This window comes from Bison bison, unplaced genomic scaffold, assembly GCF_000754665.1.
Source record: "Bison bison bison isolate TAMUID 2011002044 unplaced genomic scaffold, Bison_UMD1.0 scf7180017864185, whole genome shotgun sequence".
Lineage (NCBI taxonomy): Eukaryota > Metazoa > Chordata > Mammalia > Artiodactyla > Bovidae > Bison > Bison bison.
In genome coordinates this window covers 977,423-1,000,737 of record NW_011494757.1, presented here as the reverse complement: position 1 = coordinate 1,000,737, position 23,315 = coordinate 977,423, and the positions used below count along the sequence as shown (strand labels likewise).

The following is a 23,315-nucleotide window of genomic DNA, read 5'->3' as shown; positions in this document are numbered from 1 at the left end:
TGCCCGCTGCTGCTGCTAAGTCACTTCAGTCGTGTCCGACTCTGCGACCCCATAGACGGCAGCCCACCAGGCTCCGATATCCCTGGGATTCTCCAGGCAAGGATACTGGAGTGGATTGCCATTTCCTTCTCCAATGCGTGAAAGAGAAAAGTGAAAGTGAAGTCTCTCAGTCGTGTCTTAGTCTTGGCGACCCCATGGACTGCAGCCTACCAGGCTCCTCCATCCATGGATTTTCCAGGCAAGAGTACTGGAGTGGGGTGCCATTGCCTTCTCCAAGATTTGCCTGCAGTGACCTTCAAAGCCACACAGCCCTAGACACTGGGGTTAGGGCTTTTTAAGCCCTAAGGTGTTACTCAACCTGAATGTCGTTAGTGCAGCAGGAGTTTGCAGAAAACATGGCAGACCAAGGCCCTTGCCTTCGGTGCCTGCAGTGCCCTGGTTTCCAGGGGCAGCGGGGTGAGGAGGCCCTGGGCACTTGGGCTCTGCACTTGGGTCCTACCCCTCGCTGCTGTGTGTCTCCCTTTGAAAAGAAAAGAAATTATTACTTATTCTTGGCTGTGCTGGGTCTTTGTGGCTGCGAGCAGGCTTTCTCTCAGTTGCTGCAAGTGGGGGGTACTCTCTGATTATGGTGCAGTGGCTTCTCGTTGTGGAGCACGGGCTTAGTTGCTCTGAGGCACGTGGGATCCTCCCGGACCAGGGCTTGAACTGGTGTCCCCTGCATTGGCAGAGGGATTCCTTACCACCGAGCCACGGGAGAAGCCCTGTGTGTCCTCCGTGAGTCCTTGGTGTCCTCACCTGGACAAGGAGGATGAGGGGCTTCCCTTCCTGTGGATTTCTCAGGAGGACTGCAGGGAAGAGTGCCTCGGCGTAATGCCTGCTGTTTAGAAAACAGCCCATATTTCTCTAATATTTGATGTCGTTATCTCTTCCCTGTGTTTGGAATATGTGATAACATTCACATTAAGATTTTTAATTTCTGTGCCCTTTTTAACATTGTAGAAAGTGCAGAGGATGGGAAATTACCCTTTCAGGCAGCAGCGTCTCTAAGGACAGGGTGTTTTTCATTGCAAAAGTGTTGGCCTGATGTTGGGTGACGGGTTGTAGCCTGACCTTTGATTACTTGACTCGGGACTACTCATTTTCAAAGTCTTTTATTAAGTATAAAGTGGAGATAATAATAGTATCAAGTATAAAATGGAAATGTCTTGCTGACCTCATTGAGTTGAGAGATTTCAGAGTAAGTATGGTCAAATCTCGTAATACAGAGACATGCTTAATGCAGTACCTGCCACATCCTTGGTTTCCAGTAAATTATTTTATTCACTGGATGCATGAGTTAACTTCTTGAGTAGATTATGTGAGATGATATATGGGAAGGTGTTCTCTAAGCTTCAGGTGTAATATAGGTAGAGAATCATCACCTTCCTCTTTCCTCTGAGGGGTAATGCGTTGCATTCTTTGCCCTTGCTCAGTTGCGGCTGATTCTCTGAGCCCTGATTTCTGGGCTGGAGTATAAGGCAAGCAGAGAAACTGGGTGGAATCCGGCTCATCAATCTGTAGGCAGCACCTCCACACTGTTCATTTTGTGCAGGTATGACACCTGGTCATCAACCAAAACCTGTGTCAACCTCCTTTACCTGCTGGCACTTGAAATAGCTCACTGTGGTCTGCCTCAGTTTCCAAGGCCCTGGGATTCTCTGTCATGCCTTAAGTTGCATTTCCTTTCCTCTTCCAGGTTCTCAGATACGTTTTGCATCAAATGCTCTGCATAATACTGATGGTAGAAGTGGGTAAAGGCTCCCATCACACCCCCCTTGCCATCACGCCTCCAGTTGTCAGCAGTAGGAAGCTGGCTGTCCAGTTTGTAAGGTAAAGTGCACACAGCTCGGGTCTCTCTCTCTGTCACTCGCCCTCAGTCGCCTGGGCCCTGTGCTAGCCAGGACCTCTGACCCCTGTGGAACTGACACATGTCTGGGCTGTGTGTGGTTTGTGGTTCAGAATAAAGCGTATAGCAGCTCGTCTGGCTTGTGTGGTAGGGGTGGTGTTGGGAGCGGTGAGGAGTGCATGGTCCGTGGGCCCGCCTTTGAGGCCAGCTCTGAGTCCCGACTGCGGTCTCAGTGTCTGCTGCTCCAAGTCTGTCTCTGCCTTTTTGACTCTCCTCTGAGTCTCTTTCGTTAGGTTCCTTGCCACTTTTTTTTTTAACTTCTTTATCAATAATTGATAGACTAATCTTCCCCTCATGAGTCAGTAGGCTTTGCCTACAGAGTCCCATGTCTGGGCTTTACTGGAAAGATGCTGCTGCATCACAAGCTGTTCTGTCCTCAGTTTTGTCTGTGTGACAGCAGCACGGGGGTGGTGGGGACAGTGGAGAGCGTGCTCGTGAGCAGATGCGGTGCCTGGGCAGGTGCAGGTGTGGGTGCGGGCGCGGGGTGCAGGTGCAGGTGTGGGGTAAGGGCGTGGGGTGTGGGTGCGGGCGCGGGGTGCGGGTGCAGGTTGCGGGTGCGGGTGCTGGCATCCAGGTACAGGCACTGTCTGACCCCTGAGCGAGCCTTTCTCCTTAAGGATTTTTTTTTTAAACAGCAAATAAGAGGTTTTAAGTAGAAGCACTTGTTTTAAATTTTCCACGTATTCATGATGTCAGCAGTTGTAGTACTATTTCTATAATGGCGTAAATAAACTTGAAAATGGGTTGAATCTGGGCACTTGAATAGCTTCCTTGAGGGTTGACTTTGGAGAAGTACCGTTAGATACTCATTTTGCTGACCTACCACAGGGTGGTACCATGTCTCAGTCTGTCATTTACTTCAAAAGGCTATATTGGAGCCTTTTTTTAAAAAGTATTATCAAGCTCTTCACAGAGAAAGTTGCCAATTTTTTTTTTAAGTTATTCATTTATTTATGGCTGTTCTGGGTCTTAACTGCTGCACGGGCCTCTCTCTAGCTGTGATGACTGGGGGCTACTCTGATCGCAGTGTGCAGGTGTCTTGCTGCCGAGCGTGGACTCGAGGGCTCCCAGGCTGCAGGGCTGAGGCACACGGGCTCAGGAGGTGTGGCTCACGGGCTCAGGAGGTGTGGCTCACGGGCTCACTCGCGCCTCTGCCTGTGGGTTCTTCCTGGATCTGGGATTGAATCTGCATTTACTGCATTGGGAGGTGGATTCTTTACCACTGAGCCACCAGGGAAGCCTTATTTCAGCCTTGATAAGAACCATGGTAAGCAGTCCAAGGATCTTGGAAGGTCTGGGCCCTGCCCCTCCCTGACTGGCTGCTGGAAGCAGTTTGGAGACCACCCGGGCTTGGGGAACGGTGTCCACTGTGACGCTCTTTTCACACTCCACACACTCAGACCTTGCTGCCAGCACAGGCAGATTGTTCTTAGTAGTTACGGTTTCTAAAATGTAGAAATGTCACTATTTTTGAGAATAGATTCAGGGAAAGTTGTTGTTTTACTTTTATTATAGGTATAAACAGTGACTGTTTCTTTTCTTTTTAAAGTTTGCTGGTGGATGAGCTTAAAGAAAGCATGTACCCAGTCCTTCGTACTCTACTGCAGCACATCTGTGTCAAGGTACTGTTTGCTGTATTATCAAGAGTATGAAAAACATGTGAAAGTAAATGCCTGTGTGTGTTCTTAGAAATGAGTCTATATCATTACCAAGCACTGTATTTTTTATTTAGTATGTTCACTGTTCTCTTTGAGTATTTGGGGAGGATAAAACGAGTTTTTTTCCTTCTTTAGAAAACTTCAAATATATAAAGATACAGAACAGAGTAATGAACAGAATGTTAAGTGATTTTGTATAAGGAGAAACTCTACCAGCACATAGGCACACTGGATTTTCTTAGGAAGCAGATTTCATCATATCTCTTCAGACATAAATATTGCATGCGTCTCTACAGCATAAGAACTCTTTAAAAACATATCCACAAAATATTAACACACCTAAAAAACTCACAATAATGCCTTAATATCATCCAATGTCCGGTTAGTATTCAAAATTCTGTGAATATCTCTTAAAACTTTTAACAGTTTGGACAGATGATGCTTCACTTGAACTCTGTGGATCCTAGAGATCTGTAAACTCTGAAATTGGGCTTGGAGATCTCTTCTAGGCTAGTCCCCAGTAGGTCTGAGACGCAGAACTGGGTAGTCATTTCTGTAACATGTAGACAGTTGGCACTGTTGCCAAGCTGGGTGCACTCAGTGCTTGTCTGCTTGCACCAATGCATGTGTCTCTGTCGTTGTGCGTGGGGCCTGGCGGGGCAGCTTCTCAGGGTCTGTGTTTCAGGTGGTCGACAAATCTGAGTACCGGACTTATGCAGCTCAGTCCCTGGTCCAGCTGCTCAACAAGCTTCCCTGTGCAGAATATGCCTCTTTCATGGCCTGGCTTTATGGATTAACACGCAATGCCAAGGTAGGCGCTACGCCTGCGTGAGCTCCTGGCTCGAGGCTCTGCAGCTCTGTGCCTGCAGGCTGCAGCTACAGCGGCACTGTGCCTGCTTCCTCTGTGATGGGGACGCGTGCGGCTCTGCTTCACCAGGTCTCCCACCGGGTCTTCACTCTGGATGTGGCCTTGGCCCTCCTGGAGCTGCCTGAACGAGAGGTGGATGGCCCGCTGGCCCCGGAGCATGAGAAGTTCCTAAAGCATAAGTTCTTGGTTCAGGAAATCCTGGTTGCCCGCTGTAAAGACAAGGCCCCGACGGTGCGCAGCAAGGCGCTCTCCAGTTTTGCACTCTGCCTGGAGTCCTCTGCCACAGCCCCATCGGACAGCATCCAGGAGCTCCTGCATAACAGTGAGTGCGCTGAGCACCCCGAGCCTGGCCTCACTCCTGCTGGTCCAGACTGGGTGGCAGAGATAATCGGAGTGCTGCGATAACTGCGGCCCCCAGTCCCCTTCAGTGGGGGTGCTGCGGAGTAGCTCTTACGTGAGTGGTTCCACAGGCCTGTCCTTGGGTTGAGGTTGTTGGCTACAGTCGTTACTGCTTCGTGTCGTCGGGTAGTGGGTGCGTGGGGCCTGTGTAATGCACACAGTGAATTGTCAGTATTTAGAATCTGTCTCATCTTCAGGCCTGATTATCTCGAAATGGGTTCTTCTGTAAATATTTACATATGGTTTTCATACTGTGACTTTTCTCCTCTGACCTGTCTGCTTACTTATAGCTCCTGCAGTTCCAGGAGTACAGAGCCACCGACAGAGTCCATCAACAAATTCATCAGGTAAGAAAATGGGTCAATATACTGTCAGATATTGAATAATTGTGTGTTTAATTAAAGGACTTACTGAATATCTGTAATGTTTTCTGTCTGCATATTACCTGATTTAGTATTGCACTTTTTTCTTCAAAGAAGTTAAAATTTATTTCAGTAATGATTCATAGTAACTTAAATGTGTAATATGCTATGATTATGTTAATGAAAAGTATAACAATTTTTTAGTGTATTGACAGAGCCTTTTTAAAATTTATTTTTAAGCTTTTTCCTATCAGAGGCAGATACTTAACCCTTCTGCAGGTTCAGAGGTGATCCACACAGACAGCAGTGGTGAAGGAGCCAGATCTATGGGTATGTCAGATCTTATCCCTTGTTGATGAGCAGTAACCAGTAGATTTCAGACAATTGTAGGTAGAGCCTCAAAACGTGGGAATTTTTTTTCAAACTCACCCTTGCTATTGGAAGATCTTTTGTTTTCCCTTAAAAGTAATTTCCATCTTATTTCCTTAATTGATGTCCTTGCACTATTCTGTATTTCATTTCAAGGTAAAGAATAAGATACATTTCACTTGTCATGTATTTCTGTATTTTACATATTTCTGTCACACTTAAGAGAATGTTCCAAGTATTTTATTTGCTCACTGAAGTCAGTTGTTATGAACACTTGGGCTTGCTGACCAGAAAGGACCAGTTACTAGGGAAGGTGCTGCTGATGCTGCTGCTAAGTCTCTTCAGTCGTGTCTGACTCTGCGCGATCCCATACACGGCAGCCCACCAGGCTCCCCCGTCCCTGGGATTCTCCAGGCAAGAACACTGGAGTGGGGTGCCAATTTCCTTCTCCAATGTGTGAAAGTGAAGTTGCTCAGTCGTGTCCGACTCTTCATGATTCCATAGACTGCAGCCTACCAGGCTCCTCCGTCCATGGGATTTTCCAGGCAAGAGTACTGGAGTGGGGTGCCATTGCCTTCTCCAAGGGAAGGTGCAGTAGAATTAAATTTAGTTTAGAGAAAAGTCATCACAGAAGAGGGGGAAAAATGCACAATACTGTGGCCCTTGTTTATCTTTTATTCCTTATTACTTTTTCACGTGGCATCTTGACTGTGCTCATGCCACCCCAGAATCCACTTCTAATACATGGTAGGGAACTGTGAGTCCTGGCTTCCATGGGAAAGTGCAGAATCTGGGTTATAGTTTCTCTATACTAGTAATGCTAAAGCTGAAACTCCAGTACTTTGGCCACCTCATGCGAAGAGTTGACTCACTGGAAAAGACTCTGATGCTGGGAGGGATTGGGAGCAGGAGGAGAAGGGGACGACAGAGGATGAGATGGCTGAATGGCATCACTGACTCGATGGACGTGAGTCTGAGTGAACTCCGGGAGTTAGTGATGGACAGGGAGGCCTGGCGTGCTGCAATTCATGGGGTCGCAAAGACTTGGACATGACTGAGCGACTGATCTCATCTGATCTGATCTGATACCAGTAATATGAACTGTCTTTTAACGGGTCACACATACCGTGTGGAGATTCTGGGATCCTTTCTCCCACGAACCCTGTACTTGATTCTAAACACAAGTGATGTTTGTTCTCTTTCAGTGACTTACTGAATCAGAATAATCTGGGATGGTAAAGTGTCAATGTGATTCAGGAGAGCAGAAACACACGTGGCTAGGTGGTAGAAAGACCTGGAGCTACTCTCAGGTTCTGTGTCTGTCTAGCTGTATGGTCTGTGAAAGTCACTTTTATGGGCTCTTCCTTCACCTGTATGATGACATGGCATCCTGTAGTAGAGAAAAACTACATTAGAAATGAGAGGCAGTCTGAATACCCAGGCCAGTTGTGTTACTAAAGAGCTGGATGATCCAAGACGTGGGAGTCAGCAGACCTCCCTGACTGCTTGTCACTTCTGATCCTGTAACCTTGTCTGTCCTTCACAGAGGGCTTTTGTCAGGTCTGCAGAGATCATATTTAGAGAAGTGACTTTAAAAGATAGAAGAGAGAACATGTGCAGAGAATAACTGATATAATGAGATCTATCAGTTTATTTGATAAACATGGATATCATTCCTTCCAATCTGTGCAAGGCACTGCAGGTACGAACCCTAACAAAAATAGTTCCACGTCTTAAGGAGCAGGGGGAGAGGCAGGTATGCATGTACCTAAAATCATAATGCTGCCAGATGGGTGCTGAGGTGCAGTAAAGTGCCGTGAGAATCAGTACTTATCATTGCAGTCTGAAATACCACATTTAAATGACTAGATATTAGCCTATGTTACTCAAATTCAGAGTAGTAACTCAGGATGTACTAACAGATCCCTAAAATAACTGAAGAAATTTAATGTGGAAAAATGTTGAATGTTTGCGTTAACTCCAGTCTGAGCACGTTACAGACTCACTGTTGTGCATTATCATTCAGTTGCTCAGTCGTGTGCAACTCGTTGAGACCCCATGGACTGCAGCACACCAGGCTTCCCTGTCCACACCATCTCTCAGAGCTTGCTTAAACTCAGGTCTGTTGAGTCAGTAATGTCATCCAACCATCTTGTCTTTTTTGTATAGTTCTTCTGTGTATTCTTGCCACCTCTTCTTAATATCTTAATATCTTCTGCTCCTCCTAAGTCCATCCCGTTTCTGTCCTTTATTGTGCCCATCTTTGCATGAAATGTTCCCTTGATATATCTAATTTTCTTGAAGAGATATCTAGTCTTTCCCATTCTGTTGTTTTTCTCTATTTCTTTGCATTGTTCACTTAGGAAAGCTTTCTTATCTCTTCTTGCTATTCTTTGGAACTCTGCATTCAGATGGGTATATATCTTTCCTTTTCTCCTTTGCCTTTGACTTCTCTTCTTTTCTCAGCTATTGGTAAGGCCTCTTCAGACATTGAACAGGAGGCAGTGATCAAAGCTACCCCCAAGAAAAAGAAATGCAAAAAGGCAAAATGGTTGTCTGAGAAGGCCTTACAAATAGGTGAGAAAAGAAGAGAAGCGAAAGACAAAGGGGAAAAGGAAAGATATACTCATTTGAGTGCAGAGTTCCAAAGAATAGCAAGGAGAGTTAAGAAAGCCCTCCTCAGTGATCAGTGCAAAGAAATAGAGGAAAACAATAGAATGGGAAAGACTAGAGATCTCTTCAAGAAAATTAAAGATACCAAGAGAACATTTCAGGCATAGATGGGCACAGTAAAGGACAGAAATGGTAAGGACCTAACAGAAGCAGAAGAGATTCAGAAGAGGTGGCAGGAATACACAGAAGAACTGTACAAAAAAGATCTTCACGACCCAGATAATCATGATGGTGTGATCACTCACCTAGAGGCAGACATCCTGGGATATGAAGTCAAGTGGGCCTTAGGGAGCATCACTATGAACAAAGCTAGTGCAGATGATGGAATTCCAGTTGAGCTATTTCAAATCCTAAAAGATGATGCTGTGAAAGTGCTGCATTCAATATGCCAGAAAATTTGGAAAACTCAGCAGTGGCCACAGGACTGGAAAAGGTCAGTTTTCATTCCAATCCTAAAGAAGGGCAATGCCAGAGAATGTTGAGGCTACTGCACAATTGCACTCACTTTATATGCTAGCAAAAATAATACTCAAAATTCTGCAAGCCAGGCTTCAACAGTAAGTGAACTGTGAACTTCCAGATGTTCAAGCTGGATTTAGAAAAGGCAGAGGAACCAGAGATCAAATTGCCAACATCTGTTGGATCATAAAAAGCAGGAGAGTTCCAGAAAAACATCTACTATTGCTTTATTAGCCTTTCACTGTGCGGATCCCAAGGAACTGTGGAAAATTCTTTAAGAGATGAGAATACCAGACTACTTACCTGCCTCTTGAGAAATCTGTATGCAAGTCAAGAAGCAACAGTTAGAACCGGACATGGAACAACAGACTGGGTCCAAATCAGGAAAGGAGTACATCAGGGGTGTATATTGTCTCCCTGCTTATTTAATTTATATGCAGAGTACATCATGTGAAATGCCAAGCGGGATGAAATGCAGGCTGGAATCAAGATTGACCAGAGAAATATCAATAACCTCAGCTATGCAGATGACACCACCCTTATGGCAGAAACTGAAGAAGAACTAAAGAGCCTCTTGATGAAAGTGAACGAGGAGAGTGAAAAAGCTGGCTTAAAACTCAACATTCAAAAAACTAAGATCATGGCATCCGGTCCCATCACTCGATGACAAATAGATGGAGAAACAGTGGAAACAGTGACAGACTTTATTTTCTTGGGCTCCAGTCATTGCAGATGGTGACTGCAGTCATGAAAGTAAACGACACTTGCTCCTTGGAAGAAAAGCTATGACCAACCTAGACACCATATTAAAAAGCAGAGACATTACTTTGCTGACAAAGGTCCATCTAGTCAAGGCTATGGTTTTTCCAGTGGTCATGTATGGATGTGAGAGTTGGACTATAACGAAAGCTGAGTGCTGAAGAATTGATGCTTTTGAACTGTGGTTTTTGAGAAGACTCTTGAGAGTCCCTTGGACTGCAGGGAGATCCAACCAGTCCATCCTAAAGGAAATCAGTCCTGAATATTCACTGGAAGGACTAATGCTAAAGCTGAAATTCCAATACTTTGACCACCTGATGCAAAGAGCTGACTCATTGGAAAAGACCCTGGTGCTGGGAAAGATTGAGGGCAGGAGGAGAAAGGGATGACAGAGGATGAGATGGTTGCATGGCATCACCGACTCAATGGACATGAGTTTGAGCAAGCTCTGGGAGTTGATGATGGATAGGAAAGCCTGGCGTGCTGCTGTCCAAGGGGTCACAAAGGGTCAGACGCAACTGAGTGACTGATCTGAACTGAATTGGACTCCTGTACCATGTATTAACCTCCGTCCATTGTTTCTCAGGCACGCTGTCTATCAGATCTTATCCCTTGAATCTATTTCTCACTTCCACTGTGTAGTCGTCAGGGATGTGATTTAGGTCATACCTGAATGGCCTTGTGGTTGTCCCTACCTTCTTCAATTTAAGTCTGAATTTGGCAGTAAGCAATTTGTGATCTGAGCCACAGTCAGTTCCTGGTCTTGTTTTTTGCTGACCATATAGAGCTTCTCCATACTCCTGTGCAAAGAATATAATCAATTTGATTTTGATATTGACCATCTGGTGACGTCCATGTGTAGAGTCGTCTCTTGTGTTATTGGAAGAGGCTGTGTGTTTGCTATGACCAGTGCATTCTCTTGGCAAAAGTCTGTTAGCCTTTGCCCTGCTTCATTCCGTACTCCAAGGCCCAATTTGCCTGTTACTCCAGGTGTTTCTTGACTTCCTACTTTTGCATTCCAGTCCCCTGTAATGAAAAGGACATCTTTTTTGGGTGTTAGTTCTAAAAGGTCTTGTAGGTCTTAACAGAACTGTTCAACTTCAGCTTCGTCAGCATTACTGGTCGGGGCATAGACTTGGATTACCGTGGTATTGAATGGTTTGCCTTGGAAACAAACAGAGGTCATTCTGTTGTTTTTGAGATTGCATCCAAGTACTGCATTTTGGACTCTTTTGTTGACTGTGACGGCTACTCCATTTCTCCTAAGGGATTCCTGCCCACAATAGTAGATATAATGGTCATCTGAGTTAAATTCACCCATTCCAGCCCATTTTAGTTCACTGATTCCTAAAATGTTGATGTTCACTCTTGGCCGTCTCCTGTTTGACCACTTCTAATTTGCCTTGATTCATGGGCCTAACATTCCAGGTTCCTGTGCAATATTTTTCTTAACACTATCGGACTTTACTTCCATCATCAGGCATATCCACAATTGGGTGGTGTTTCTGCTTTGCCTCAGCCTCTTCATTCCTCCTGGAGCTATTTCTCTACTGATCTCCAGTAGCATATTGGGTACCTACAGACCTGGGGAGTTCATCTTTTAGTGTCGTATCTTTTTGCCTTTTCATGCTGTTCGTGGGGTTCTCAAGGCGAGAATACTGAACTGGTTTGCCATTCTCTTCTCCAGTGGACCACATTTTGTCAGAACTCTCCACCATGACCCGTCTGTCTTGGGTGGCCCTACATGGCATGGCTCAGTTTCATTGAGTTAGACAAGGCTGTGATCAGTTTGACTAGTTTAATTTTCTGTGATTGTGGTTTTCATTCTGTCTGCCCTGTGATAGATGAGGATAAGAGGCTTACGGAACCTTCCTGATGGGATGACTGACTGTGGGGTAAATCGAGTCTGGCTCTGGTTGGGGGGCCGTGCTCAATAAATCTTTAATCCAGTTTTCTGCTCTTGTGTGGGTCTGTGTTCCTACCCTGTAGTTTGTGAAAGTTGCTCAGTCCTGTCTGACTCTTTGTGACCCCATGGACAGTCCATGGAGTACTCCAGTCCAGAATACTGGAGTGGGTAGCTTGTCCTTTCTCCAGGACATCTTCCCAACCCAGGAATCAAACCAGGGTCTCTGCACTGCAGGCGGATTCTTTACTAACTGAGCTATCAGGGAAGCCCCCTGTAGTTTGGCTTTGGCTGAGGTCAAACTGTGGTGGGGTTAATGGTGGTGATGACGACCTCCTTCAAAAGGACTTATGCCAGCATGCCTCGGCTCCTAGGACTGTTGTATTCAGTGCCCCTGACCCCGTGGCAGGCCACTATCGAGCCATGCTTCCACTGGAGACTTCTGGACGCTCACAGGCAAGTCTGGCTCAGTCTCCTGTGGGGTCACTGCTCCTTCCTTCTGGGTCCTGGTGGGCACAAGGTTTTGTTCGTGCCCTCAGAGAGTCTGTTTCCTGTCCTGTGGAAGTTTGGTAATCAAATCCCACTGGCCTCCAAAGTCAGATTCCCTGGGGAGTCTCAGTCTCTTTGCTGGATCCCCAGGTTGGGAAGTCTGTTGTGGGCCCTAGAACTTTTGCAACAGTGTGAGAACTTCTTTGGTATAATTGTTCTCCAGTCTGTGTGTCCTCCACCTGGTGGCTCTGTGGTGGGGCTAATGGTGACCTTCTCCAAGAGGACTTTGGCCAGATGCCACGCCCCCCAGCCTGCTGCAGCCAGAGCTCCATCCAGGGCAGGCCCCTGCTGACCTGTGCCTCTGCAGGAGACACTTGGACACTCTCAGCCGGTCTGACTGAGTCTCCTGTGGGGGTCACCGCTCCTTTTCCTGGGTCCTGGTGCAGACAGGGTTCTGTTTGCACCCTCTGAGTGACTCTGGTGGGTATGAGTTTTGATTCTAAACGCAGTTTCGCCCCTCCTGCCATCCTGTTAGGGCTTCTCCTTTGCCCTGGGATGTGGGGGTATCTTTTTTTGGTGAGATCCAACATTCTCCTGTCGATGGTTGTTCAGCAACTAGTCGCAATTTTGGTGTTCTTGGAGGAGTAGAAGAGCACAAGTCTTTCTCCTCCACCTCAGAATCCAACAATGGATTCTCACTGTTGTACAGACGCTTCCAAACACTACTGTATTGCTTTAATTATGCTTCTAAATGATAAGAGCTTGACAGATGTAAAGAGCCCATGTTCCCACCTTATTTTTGATAAACTAAAAGGACTTGTGTTGTTGGCATTAACTGTACATTAAAACATTTGTATAGTTACTACACGCCAGATACTGTGCTAATAAGTACCGGTGTTGGTGTGTTTTCTTTTGAGAGATAATTCATAAAAGTCACCGTTTAAAAGTATGTTGAATCCAGTGGTTGTTAGTGGTTCATAAATTTGTGTAATCAACTTCCAGAAGCTTCTCATTAACTGAGTGGGAAACCTCATCCCCACGAGCAGTCAGCCCCTGTGCTCCCCCTGTCTGTGGATCCTCCTGTTCTGGACAGTTCACACAAGTGCAACCCTAGAACATGCAGCCTTGTGCAGACAACTGCTTTGCCATCTGTTTTCAAGGTTCATCCACGGTGAGGCGTGTAGTACTGTATCAGTACTCTGTTCCTCTTTATGGCTGAATATAGTCCCTTGTATGGATGGACCACATTTTGTGTGTTCGTTCATTCTGGCATTTCCTCAAAATGTTAGACGTAGAGTCACCACATGACCCAGAAGTTCCACTCCTTAGTGTGCAACCACAAGGGAAGAAAAGAGTGAATCCATACACACACTCATACACAACATCCGCACTCACGCACCACATGGTATGAGGATGTTTGTAGAAGCATCCTTCACAGTAGCCAAAACATGGAAACAACCCATGTCCATTTATCTTTTGATTTTTGAGGTAAAAGTTCATATTTTCTACATCCAAATCCTTTTCGGATATGATTTGCACACCTGTTTTTCTCATTCTTAGGGTTATCTTTTCACTTTCTTGATGGTGTTCTAAGAGTTTTATAGTTTGAGCTCTTAACATTTTGGTCTTGGTTCAATTTTGAGTTAATTTTTGCTTATGATGTGAGTTAGGGATCCATCTTTCAATGTAAATATCAAATTGTCCAACTCTTTTCTGACCTATTGGACTATACAGTCCATGGAATTCTCCAGGCCAGAATACTGGAGTGCGTAGCCTTTCCTTTCTCCAGGAATCTTCCCAACCCAGGGATCGAACTCAGGTCTCCCACATTGCAGGCAGATTCTTTACCAGCTGAGCCACAAGGGCAGCCCAAGAATACTGGAGTGGGTCACCTTTCCCTTCTCCAGGGGATCTTCTCGACCCAGGAATCAAACCGGGGTCTCCTGCGTTGCAGGCGGATTCTTTACCAGCTGAGCTACCAGGGAATGCCAGTGTGGGATATAGTGCCACTGTAAAAATACTAAGCTTTCCAGCCCATGAACAAGGGATGCCTTTCTATATTTAGGTCTCCTCTAATTCGTTTCAGTGATGTTTTATAGTTTTCAGTGTGTAACTCTTGCTGTTTACACTTATTCCTAAGTATTTTATTCTCTTTATTTTAAGTGAAATTGCTTTCTTAATTTCATTTTGATTGCTTATTGATAGTTTATACAACTGATTTTAAATGGATCTTGTATCCTGCAATGTTGGTAAATCAGTTACCAGCCTTAAAAGGTTTTGTGTGTGTGTGTGTGAGATTCCTTAAGATTTTCTACCTACCAGATCATGCCATCTGTGAGAACAGTTACTTCTTTTTTCTAATCTGAATGCCTTTGTCTCTTTTTCTTGCCTGTTTTCCCCGCTGGGACTGCTAGTGGAGTTGAAGTAGGGAAAGTAGACACCCATGTCTTCCGTTTGTCTTTCCCGTTGAGTGTGGTGCTAGCTCTGCGTTGCTTCAGGATGACCTTTATCACTGTGAGGAAGTTTTCTGTTTTCTGACTTTGTTGACTGCTTTTATCGTGAACGGGTGTAGGATTTTGCACGCACCACTTCTGCATCTATGGAGATGATCATGTGGCCTTGGTCCTCTGTTCTGTGATGGCATATCACAGTGAATGATCTTCCCATGTCCTCGGATAAATCCCAAGCATGGAGTATAATCCCTTTTGTATTTTGCTGGGTTAATTTGCTAATATTTTGCTGAGGATTTTTTTTTTTAATTTTTAATTTTTTGGCCCTACCACGGGGCATATGGCTGCTCAACCAGGGAACAAACCTGTGTCCCCTGCCTGGGAAGCTTGGAGTCTGCACTGCTGGACCCAAGGGAAGGCCCTTGCTGAGGATTTTATGTCTGTATTCACAAGAGATTTTGGTCTGTTGTTTTCTTGAGCTATTTTGTCTTGTTTTGCTTTCAGGATAATATTGGCTTCATAGAAGGAGGTGGAAAGTGATATAGGGATTCTAGTTTTTTGAAAGAGTTTAGGAATCATTGTTACTAATTTTTGTTAATTGGTGTTTTTGTTAATAGTTGACAGACTCCAGTAGAGCCATCTGGTCCTGACCCTTTGTGCATGTGTGCGAAATATTTTGCTTACTAGTTCAGTCCCTTGTTACTGTGTATTCAGTCTTTGTTTCTCCTTGAGTTAGTTTTCCTAATGTATGTCTTTAATAATATGTAGATATTTAATCCAGGTTACTTAAATGTGTTAGCATAAAACTGTTCATAGTATTCATAACCTTGTCCCTCCTTCATTCCTGATTTTAGCAGTTAGACTCATCTGTTATTTTCTGTCTAGGAAAATATTAGTTTGGTTGATCTTAAATAACCTACTTTGATTTCATTGACTTTCTTTATTGTTTTCCATATTGTTTTATTTTCTACTGTTCTTTCTTGTGCATCAGCATTTCTCAAGTGTGGTTTGGGGTCCCTAAGCCTCCTTCAGTGGGCCCTTGAAGTTAGTACAGTTTTCATAGTAATATTAAGACATCAGTTACCTTTTACTCTCTGGTTTTCTCAAAAGTGTACTTTGGAGTTTTGCAGACAGAGGTCCCAGACAGGCAAAAGCAGATAGAAGCAGAGATGACAACCCAGCTGTCATTTAAGTCTGACATTAAAGAGTTTGCAAAATGTAAATCAGTGCCATTCTCTTCACTACTTTATTTTTCAGTTAAAGTGTATGCCATTTATTTGGTATCTTAAGATGAATTACTAAATCTTTTTATAATTCTCATTTTAAGTTTCTAATTCATGTTAAAAGCTATCATCCACATTTATTTGGGAAAAAAAAAAACCTCTTATGAGTCTTCAGTAATATCTAATAGTGTAAAGGGACTCTTGATGAGATGGTTTTAAAACTCCTGTTCTGTATTGTCTTACTTAGTCTTTAAAACACCCAATGGTTTACATCTTCCCATTTGTAGTAAATAGAATGAAAAAATCTAAATAAATTCATTCAGAATTTTAGTCTTAGGAGCCCAGTTTAAAGCTTAATTTTCCAGAATTTATACTCTTTTGAAATGTTACTACTCTGCCTACTACTACTTCTGCGTTATTGTACCTATCAAATGATAGGTAATTATGTGAATTTTCTTCTTTTTCTACATGATTTCATGCTGTGGTTTCTTATGATTTAAAACCAGCAAACTAGCCAGTTTTGGATCGGTGCATGCTCTCAGGAGTGTGTGCTGAGAGGCTGGGGCTCTGCTGGCCTCAGGCTGTAATGACTTCTTGGTGTTTCCTCAGCAGAAATGGGTTTCCTGGTGTCACTGAGGAATAGGGTCGGCGACGAGAAGACCAGCGTCAGGAAGTCTGCGGTCCAGGTGTGTTTTTCTGGACATTCTTTTCATACCCTCTTTTGAAGCACTAACAGCTTGAAGGTGCAAGAGACTGTTTTAAAAACTTCTGTCATGCTCAGTACTCACATTTCACTTGAGGCTAGTTCACCTTGTCCCTGGTAAACGGGAATTACGCAGATGAACTGAAGGGTCCTCTGTTCTTAAGTGGCCTGCTGGATTGCTGGCTTCCTAGGAACCACAATTTTAGATCCTTAATTTGTTTTTTTAGAGTAGGGATTCTTAACCTGGGGACCACAGATGGATTTTGATAGGGTTCATGAAACCCCTGAAATGGTTTCTGCGTACATGTTGATGTAAACTATATGTCAGATTTTCTCCAGAGAGGTCTTAAATTTCCTCAGATTCTAAGAGGTGGGATGTTACTGGGAGGAGTGACAGATCTGTGATCTCAAAAATGAGAGAGTCAGGAACTTGAAGGAATTGTTCGTGTGCAGTCTGTGCTGACCAGTGCCTGTGTCGCCCCTCGGTGTGACCCGCGTACCTTCTAGGTCCTGGTGAACCTCCTAAAGCACTGCGACGTCGAGGGTCTGCAGGACGAGCTCAGCATCCTGCAGGATCGCTGCCGGGACGTCGCGGTGTCTGTCCGCAAGCAGGCCCTGCAGTCTCTCACCGAGCTGCTCCTGGTGAGGCCGGCCGCAGTGTACCTGAGGTGCCCTTCTCCGTCAGGATAACCCAGCCTAATGATGGCGCGCCCTTTAGAAACCCTCCCTAGCTGCCGTGGCCCCAGCAGTGTACAGAGAGGAGTCTCTCCACTGCTTGTGCTGGATCGCATTTCCTGTTAAATATGCATGTGTCATGCGGACTAGTGCTGGAAAACGCTAATAGTCAGCATGCATCTCACACAGAAATGTGAAGTTTAAAATCTGTTTGGTTAGGCCAGAGGCCGACATCACTTTTTGTCCATTGAAACCTGTATAGGTGATACTGCCAAAGGAGCAGACCCACTGATCCTACGTGCAGTTTACTTCCACCAGCTAGCTAGTTTTTGAAGAATTTTTAAAGTATTTTTTCTTATTTCACGGTAGAAGACTTTAAGCAATGCCTGGTTTGACTTTCTTCATTAGCATCTTTTCTGATTCTTCCTTGAGATAGATATTTTTTCTCTAGATCTTGAATTATTCCAAAAAAGTACTGCTTTACTACCAGTGATAGATAATCACTTTAAGTCTAAAATGTCAGTATGCTCTGCTTTATAGTAACTGGAGCTTGACCTTGGTTTTCACTTGTATCTGGAGGGTTGGCATTTTTCCACTGTTATGATTTGTTTGTCATTGTGTTGGAACTACTAATAACACGTCCTAAAACAGGGCTCACAGCTGCCCCGACCTGTGCTTGCACCCTTATGACTTGCTGACTTGGACTCCTCAGGCCCAGCCGCAGTGTGTGCAGATACAGAAGGCCTGGCTGGGGGGCGTGGTCCCAGCCGTGACGGACGACGAGAGCAGCGTGCAGGACAAGGCCCTGGAGTGCCTGGACCGGCTCCTGCTGCAGAGCATCCAGCACCACAGCGAGGGCCACGATGCAGACGGCGGCCAGGCGCTTGCCTGGGCGCTGCTGACGCTGCTGGACACGGACAGCCGGAAGCTGGGGTACGCTTTTCCTGGGCAGCTGTGCGTCCTCGTGGATGGGCCTTGATTATCAGTTCCTGGGTTGATACTGGAAAATCAGCTCTCCAAATTGCTTGATATACAAAGGCTCAATCTTAGTCTCTTTCTGTTGACCTAGTTCAAGTCTCTTAGCTTTTGTGGTGACAGTTTTTGTGAAGCCTTCTTTTGCCTTTCTGAGTGTTCCCCAGCTTAGAATTGATGTCTTAATATGTAGTAGAAAGCATTAATGGATTTACTGTATCGACATTAACTTTCCACAGTACTGGTTGTGGTAGATGACTTCCTAATTAGGACACATTAGACTTTTTCTGACATTTTGTTGGATTGATGACTTAATCACACCACAGTGTTCTTTCCGTTGGATATTTGTTCGTGTTCGCTGTGCAGGGAGCAGTGCAGTGATGAGGTGGCACTGCACTGATCGCTGTTAGTTTACTGCAGGAATCTAGCAGCTGGCCTTTGTGCTCCTTTGCCTGTGTTCTCCTTTCTTTGCTTTACTGTGCAAAAAGTACCTCCCTACTTGTTTCTGTGCGGGTGTAGAGGAATCAGCATCCAGTGGGAAGAGTAACAGGGTCAGTGTCATAATGTTGTTGTTCAGTCACTACGTCATGCCTGACTCTCAGCAAACACACGGATGGCAGTGCACAAGGCCTCCCCGGCCTTCACCCTCTACCGGAGCTCACTCAGACTCACGTCCATCAAGTTGTGATGCCATCCAGCCATCTCGTCTTCTGTCGTCCCCTTCTCCTCCTGCCTTCAATCTTTTCCAGGTTCACGGTCTTTTCTAGTGAGTCCATTCTTTGCATCGGGTGGCCAGAGTATTGGACCTTCAGCTTCAGCATCAGTCCTTCCAATGAATATTCAGGGTTGATTTCCTTTAGGATTGACTGGTTTGATCTCCTTGCAGTCCAAGGGACTCTCAAGAGTCTTCTTTAGCAGCACAGTTCAAAAGCATCAATTCTTTGGTGCTCAGCCTTCTTTATGGCCCAGCTCTCACAATCATACATGACTATGGAGAAACCATAGCTTTGATTATATGGACCTTTTTCAGCAAAATGATTTCTTTGGTTTTTAATGCACTGTCTAGGTTTATCATAGCTTTCCTTCCAAGGAGCAAGGGTCTTTTAACCTCATGGCTGAAGTCACCATCTGCATTGATTTTGGAGCCAAGAAAATAAAGTCTGTCACTGCTGCCTCTTTTCCCCCTTCTGTTTACCATGAAGCGTTGGGACCAGATACCATGATTTTAGTTTTTTGAATGTTGAATTTCAAGCCAGCTTTTTCAGTGTCCTCTTTCACCTTCATCAAGAGGCTCTTCTTTAGTTCCTCTTCATCTTCTGCCATTAGAGTGGTACCATCTACATATCTGAGGTTGTTGATATTTCTCCCGGCAGGCTTGATTCCAGCTTGGGATTCATCCAGCCCAGCATTTCGCATGATGTGCTCTGCATAGCAGTTAAATAAGCAGGGTGACAATACACAGCCTTGTCGTACTCTTTTTCCCAGTTTAGAACCATTTGTTTTTTCCATGTAAGGTTCTAAGTGTTGCTTTTTAACTTGTATACGTGTTTCTCAGGAGACAGGTAAGGTGGTCTGCTGTTCCCATCTCTTTAAGAATTTTCCACAGTTTGTTGTGATCCACACAGTGAAAGGCTTTTGCAGTGTCAGTGACGCAGAAGTAGATGTTTTTTTGGGATTCCTAGCTTTTTTCTCTGTGATCCAACAAATGCTGACAATTTGATCTCTGGTTCCTCTGCCTTTTCTAAACCCAACTTGTACATCTATAAGTTCTTGGTTCACATACTGCTGAAGCCTAGCTTGAAGCATTTTGAGCATTACCTTGCTAGCATGTGAAGTGAGCACAATTGTGCGGTAGTTTGAACATTCTTTGGTGTCGCCCTTCTCTGGGATTGGAATGAACACTGGCCTTTTCCAGTCCTGTGGCCACTGCTGAGTTCTCCAAGCTGGCTGGCGTAGAGTGCAGCACTTTCAGAACATCATCTTTTAGGATTTGAAATAGCTCAGCTGGAATTTCATCACCTTCACTAGGTTTGTTTGTAGTGATGCTTCCTAAGACCCAGTTGACTTTGTACTCCAGGATGTCTGGCTCTAAGGAGAGTGACCACACCTCCGTGGTTATCTGGATCATTAAGACCTTTTTTGTATAGTTCTTCTGTGTATTCTTGCCACCTTTTCTTAATCTTTTCAGCTCCCATTAGGTCCTTATCATTTCTGCCCTTTATTGTCCCCATCTTTGCATGAAATAGTTCCTTCGTATCTCCAGTTTTTTGAAGAGATGTCTAGTCTCTCCCATTCTGTTTTTTTCCTCTCTTTCTTTGCATTGTTCAATTAAGAAGACTTTCTTATCTCTCCTTGATAGTCTCTGGAACTCTGCATTCAATTGGGTATATCTTTCCCTTTCTCCTGAGAGGGTAACAGGCAGGAAGGCCAGGGGTCTCCAAATGGAGGAAATAGGCTGCAAGTGTCAGACATTGTTTTATCTCTCTCTTAAGCTACAGGAGGAAACAAACTAGCGATATTTTTTTTCCTTCTCTGTACAGATTTAAAAAGAGGTTTCTCTTAAAATACTGTGTTGCCATAATGACACCTGGTTCCATCTGAACTTAACTTTTCTCAAACCTTGAGTTAACCAATGCATTTTTTTAATGGAAACGTTTATCTTAAGCTATGCTAACGTACTATGCATTTACCCCAGACTCTGTCTTCAAGTTAGGAGAAGGCAATGGCACCCCACTCCAGTACTCTTGCCTGGAAAATCCCATGGACGGAGGAGCCTGGTGGGCTGCAGTCCATGGGGTCACTAAGAGTCATGTCACTTTCCCTTTTCCCTTTCATGCATTGGAGAAGGAAATGGCAACCCACTCTAGTGTTCTTGCCTGGAGAATTCCCGGGTACGGGGGAGCCTGGTGGGCTGCCGTCTCTGGGGTCGCACAGAGTCGGACACAACTGAAGCGACTTAGCAGCAGCAGTCACTATATAACATCCGGCTAAAAACTAGCAGGAGGGTATTCTTTCTGCCCCCTTCTGATGTCTATGTCAGAAGCTTTCTCTGTCTCCTTTATACTTTAGTAAAACTTGATTGCACAAAAGCTCTGAGCACTCAAGCCTCGTCCCTGGCCGGAAGCTGAGAGCCCCAGCGTGTGTCGTGGCTCAGCCACAGCCTTCCACTCCCTCGCCTTCCACGCCTGCTCTTTTTGGCTCAGTGGGTAAAGAAGCTGCTGCAGCACAGAAGATGCGGCCTGTGTGGGTGTGCCCCTGGGTCCAGAGGCAGAGCCTTGCTCGGCCGGGGAGCACCTGCCCTCTCCCTCCGGTGTTCTCCGTCTCGCCTCAGAGGCGGTGCCGCTGACTCCAGCACCAGGTGTGGTTTCCTCTTCCCACGAGCGGATCATGTGGTCTCTGCTCTTTGTGGGTCTGACTCCTTTCACTCAAAGAAGTGCCAGGCCCACTCAGGTGGCTGTGCAGCTGTAGCTCATCCACTGCCATTGTTGCCTGTGTGTCGCACATGAAGAAGCCACAGTTGATGTATCCTGTCGACTGCTGGCTGATGATGGATCGTTTCCGGTTTTCCATCGTGAGGGGAAATGCTGGGACTCTTCTGGGCATGTCTTTGGTGCACATCTCTGTTGCGTGTGTCCCCAGGAGCAGTGCTGTTGGGTGTGCTCTTGTCCTCCCTTAAGTCGCCGCAGACAGCGCTCCAGAGTGGTGATGCCGGGCTAGAAGCACTTCTGAGAGCTGCAGTTGCTCCCTGTCTTTGTGCCCTCAGTCTTTCTTTTTAGTCATATTGGTGGCCAGTGCTTGTATTTCTTGGTGGTCTTAATTTGCACTGCCATGGTGACTGATGCAGTTGAGCCCCTTTCATAGCTGGATTAGCATCTAGATATTCACATGTGTATTACCTGCCCAGATATCGTGCCCGGGTTTTTAATCAGGCTGTCTGTTGCTCTTTTGCTTGTTCACCCAAAAGCGTTCAAATGTGTAGAAACACTGTTGTGTGCATCACAGATTCCTCTCCTCCAGCCCAGTGTTTGTGTCTTTAGTCTCTTAATGGTGTCTTTTGATGAGTTCAGTTTGTTAGTGGTTTTCTTTATGGTTAATGGATTTTTTAAGAATTTTTTCCGGGGACTGGCTGGCACTGCACCCTCTTGCTGCAGGATGGTGGGCGGTGGCGCGAAGCATAGACTCTGCGGAGAGGGGCCGCAGTGTGAAAAACCGGTCGATGTGAAGAAGAGTAAGTCCTATGAAGCTGACGTGCCCAGTGACCTTCGAAAAGAGGTGGAAAGCCATTACAGGCTTCTTCTGCCTGAAGATTTCTACCACTTCTGGAGGTTCTGCAAAGGACTTGACCCTGAACAGCCAGCTGATTCACTATCTGCAAGCCTTGGACTTCGATTAGTGGGTCCTTATGATATCCTTGCCGGAAAACATAAAGAAAAAATCAGCAAGCTTGAATTTTAATCTTCACTGGAGATTTTACTATGATCCTCCTGAGTTCCAGACCATTATTATTGGAGACAGTAAAACTCAATTCCACATGGGGTATTTCAGGGATTCTCCTGATGAACTTCCTGTATTTGTTGGTACAAACGAAGCAAAGAAAAATTGTATAATTGTTCAAAGTGGAGATAATGTGTTTGCTGCAGTCAAATCATTTTTGATGAAAAAACTTAAAGAAGATAAGAAGAAAACTAGTCTCTTGAAAACCATAGATGAGAAACTCACAGAAGCAGCCAGAGAACTGGGGTTCTCCCTGGAGCAGAGAACTGTGAGGATGAAGCAGAAAGACAAGAAAGTGGTGACAAAGACCTTTCATGGGGCAGGCTTGGTTGTCCCAGTGGATAAAAATGATGTTGGATACAGAGAGCTCCCTGAAACGGATGCCAGCCTCAGGAGAATCTGTGGGACAATTGTGGAGGCCCCAAGCGACGCCGACAGACTGCAGGCCTTTGCCCCCGTCCAGGAGATGATGACCTATGTGCAGTTTGCTAACGATGAGTGCAACTATGGGATGGGGCTGGAGCTGGGGCTGGACCTCTTCTGCCATGGCTCCCACTATTTTCATAAAGTTGCTGGCCAGCTTTTACCTCTGGCATATAATCTGCTGAAGAGGAATCTCTTTGCGGAAATTATTGAAGCTCATCTAGCAAACAGGAGCCAAGAGGACGTGGACCAGCTCGCAGCATGAGTGGGGCTGCCTCTCTGGTGTACAGGATTGCAGAGCTTTAGTGTGAAACATGTTCTTCTGTTTTTAAGGACTACAGGAAATAAATGGATGGCAACTTTGCCTTATGATCCAGCAATCCCACTGCTGGGCATACACACTGAGGAAACCAGAAGGGAAAGAGACACGTGTACCCCAGTGTTCATCACAGCACTGTTTATAATAGCCAGGACATGGAAGCAACCTAGAT

General features: G+C 45.2%; 2 protein-coding genes across 2 annotated transcripts in view; both read left to right on the top strand.

The window, feature by feature from the left end:
- Positions 1-23,315, top strand: part of NCAPD3 (non-SMC condensin II complex, subunit D3) — a 59,122-nt gene that overhangs the window by 7,625 nt on the left and 28,182 nt on the right. Inside the window, exons 8-16 of the mRNA XM_010843747.1 lie at positions 1,736-1,869; positions 3,495-3,567; positions 4,289-4,414; positions 4,541-4,793; positions 5,161-5,217; positions 5,512-5,562; positions 16,167-16,243; positions 16,768-16,902; positions 17,648-17,868. Of these exons, the coding sequence (XP_010842049.1) occupies positions 1,736-1,869; positions 3,495-3,567; positions 4,289-4,414; positions 4,541-4,793; positions 5,161-5,217; positions 5,512-5,562; positions 16,167-16,243; positions 16,768-16,902; positions 17,648-17,868 (1,127 nt within the window). The remainder of the gene's footprint in view (positions 1-1,735; positions 1,870-3,494; positions 3,568-4,288; positions 4,415-4,540; positions 4,794-5,160; positions 5,218-5,511; positions 5,563-16,166; positions 16,244-16,767; positions 16,903-17,647; positions 17,869-23,315) is intronic.
- Positions 20,986-23,225, top strand: LOC104991306 (UPF0609 protein C4orf27 homolog). The gene is given in 2 exon segments (XM_010843723.1): positions 20,986-22,331; positions 22,333-23,225. Coding segments are annotated over 2 exon segments (1,296 nt in total). The 5' UTR covers positions 20,986-21,792; the 3' UTR covers positions 23,090-23,225.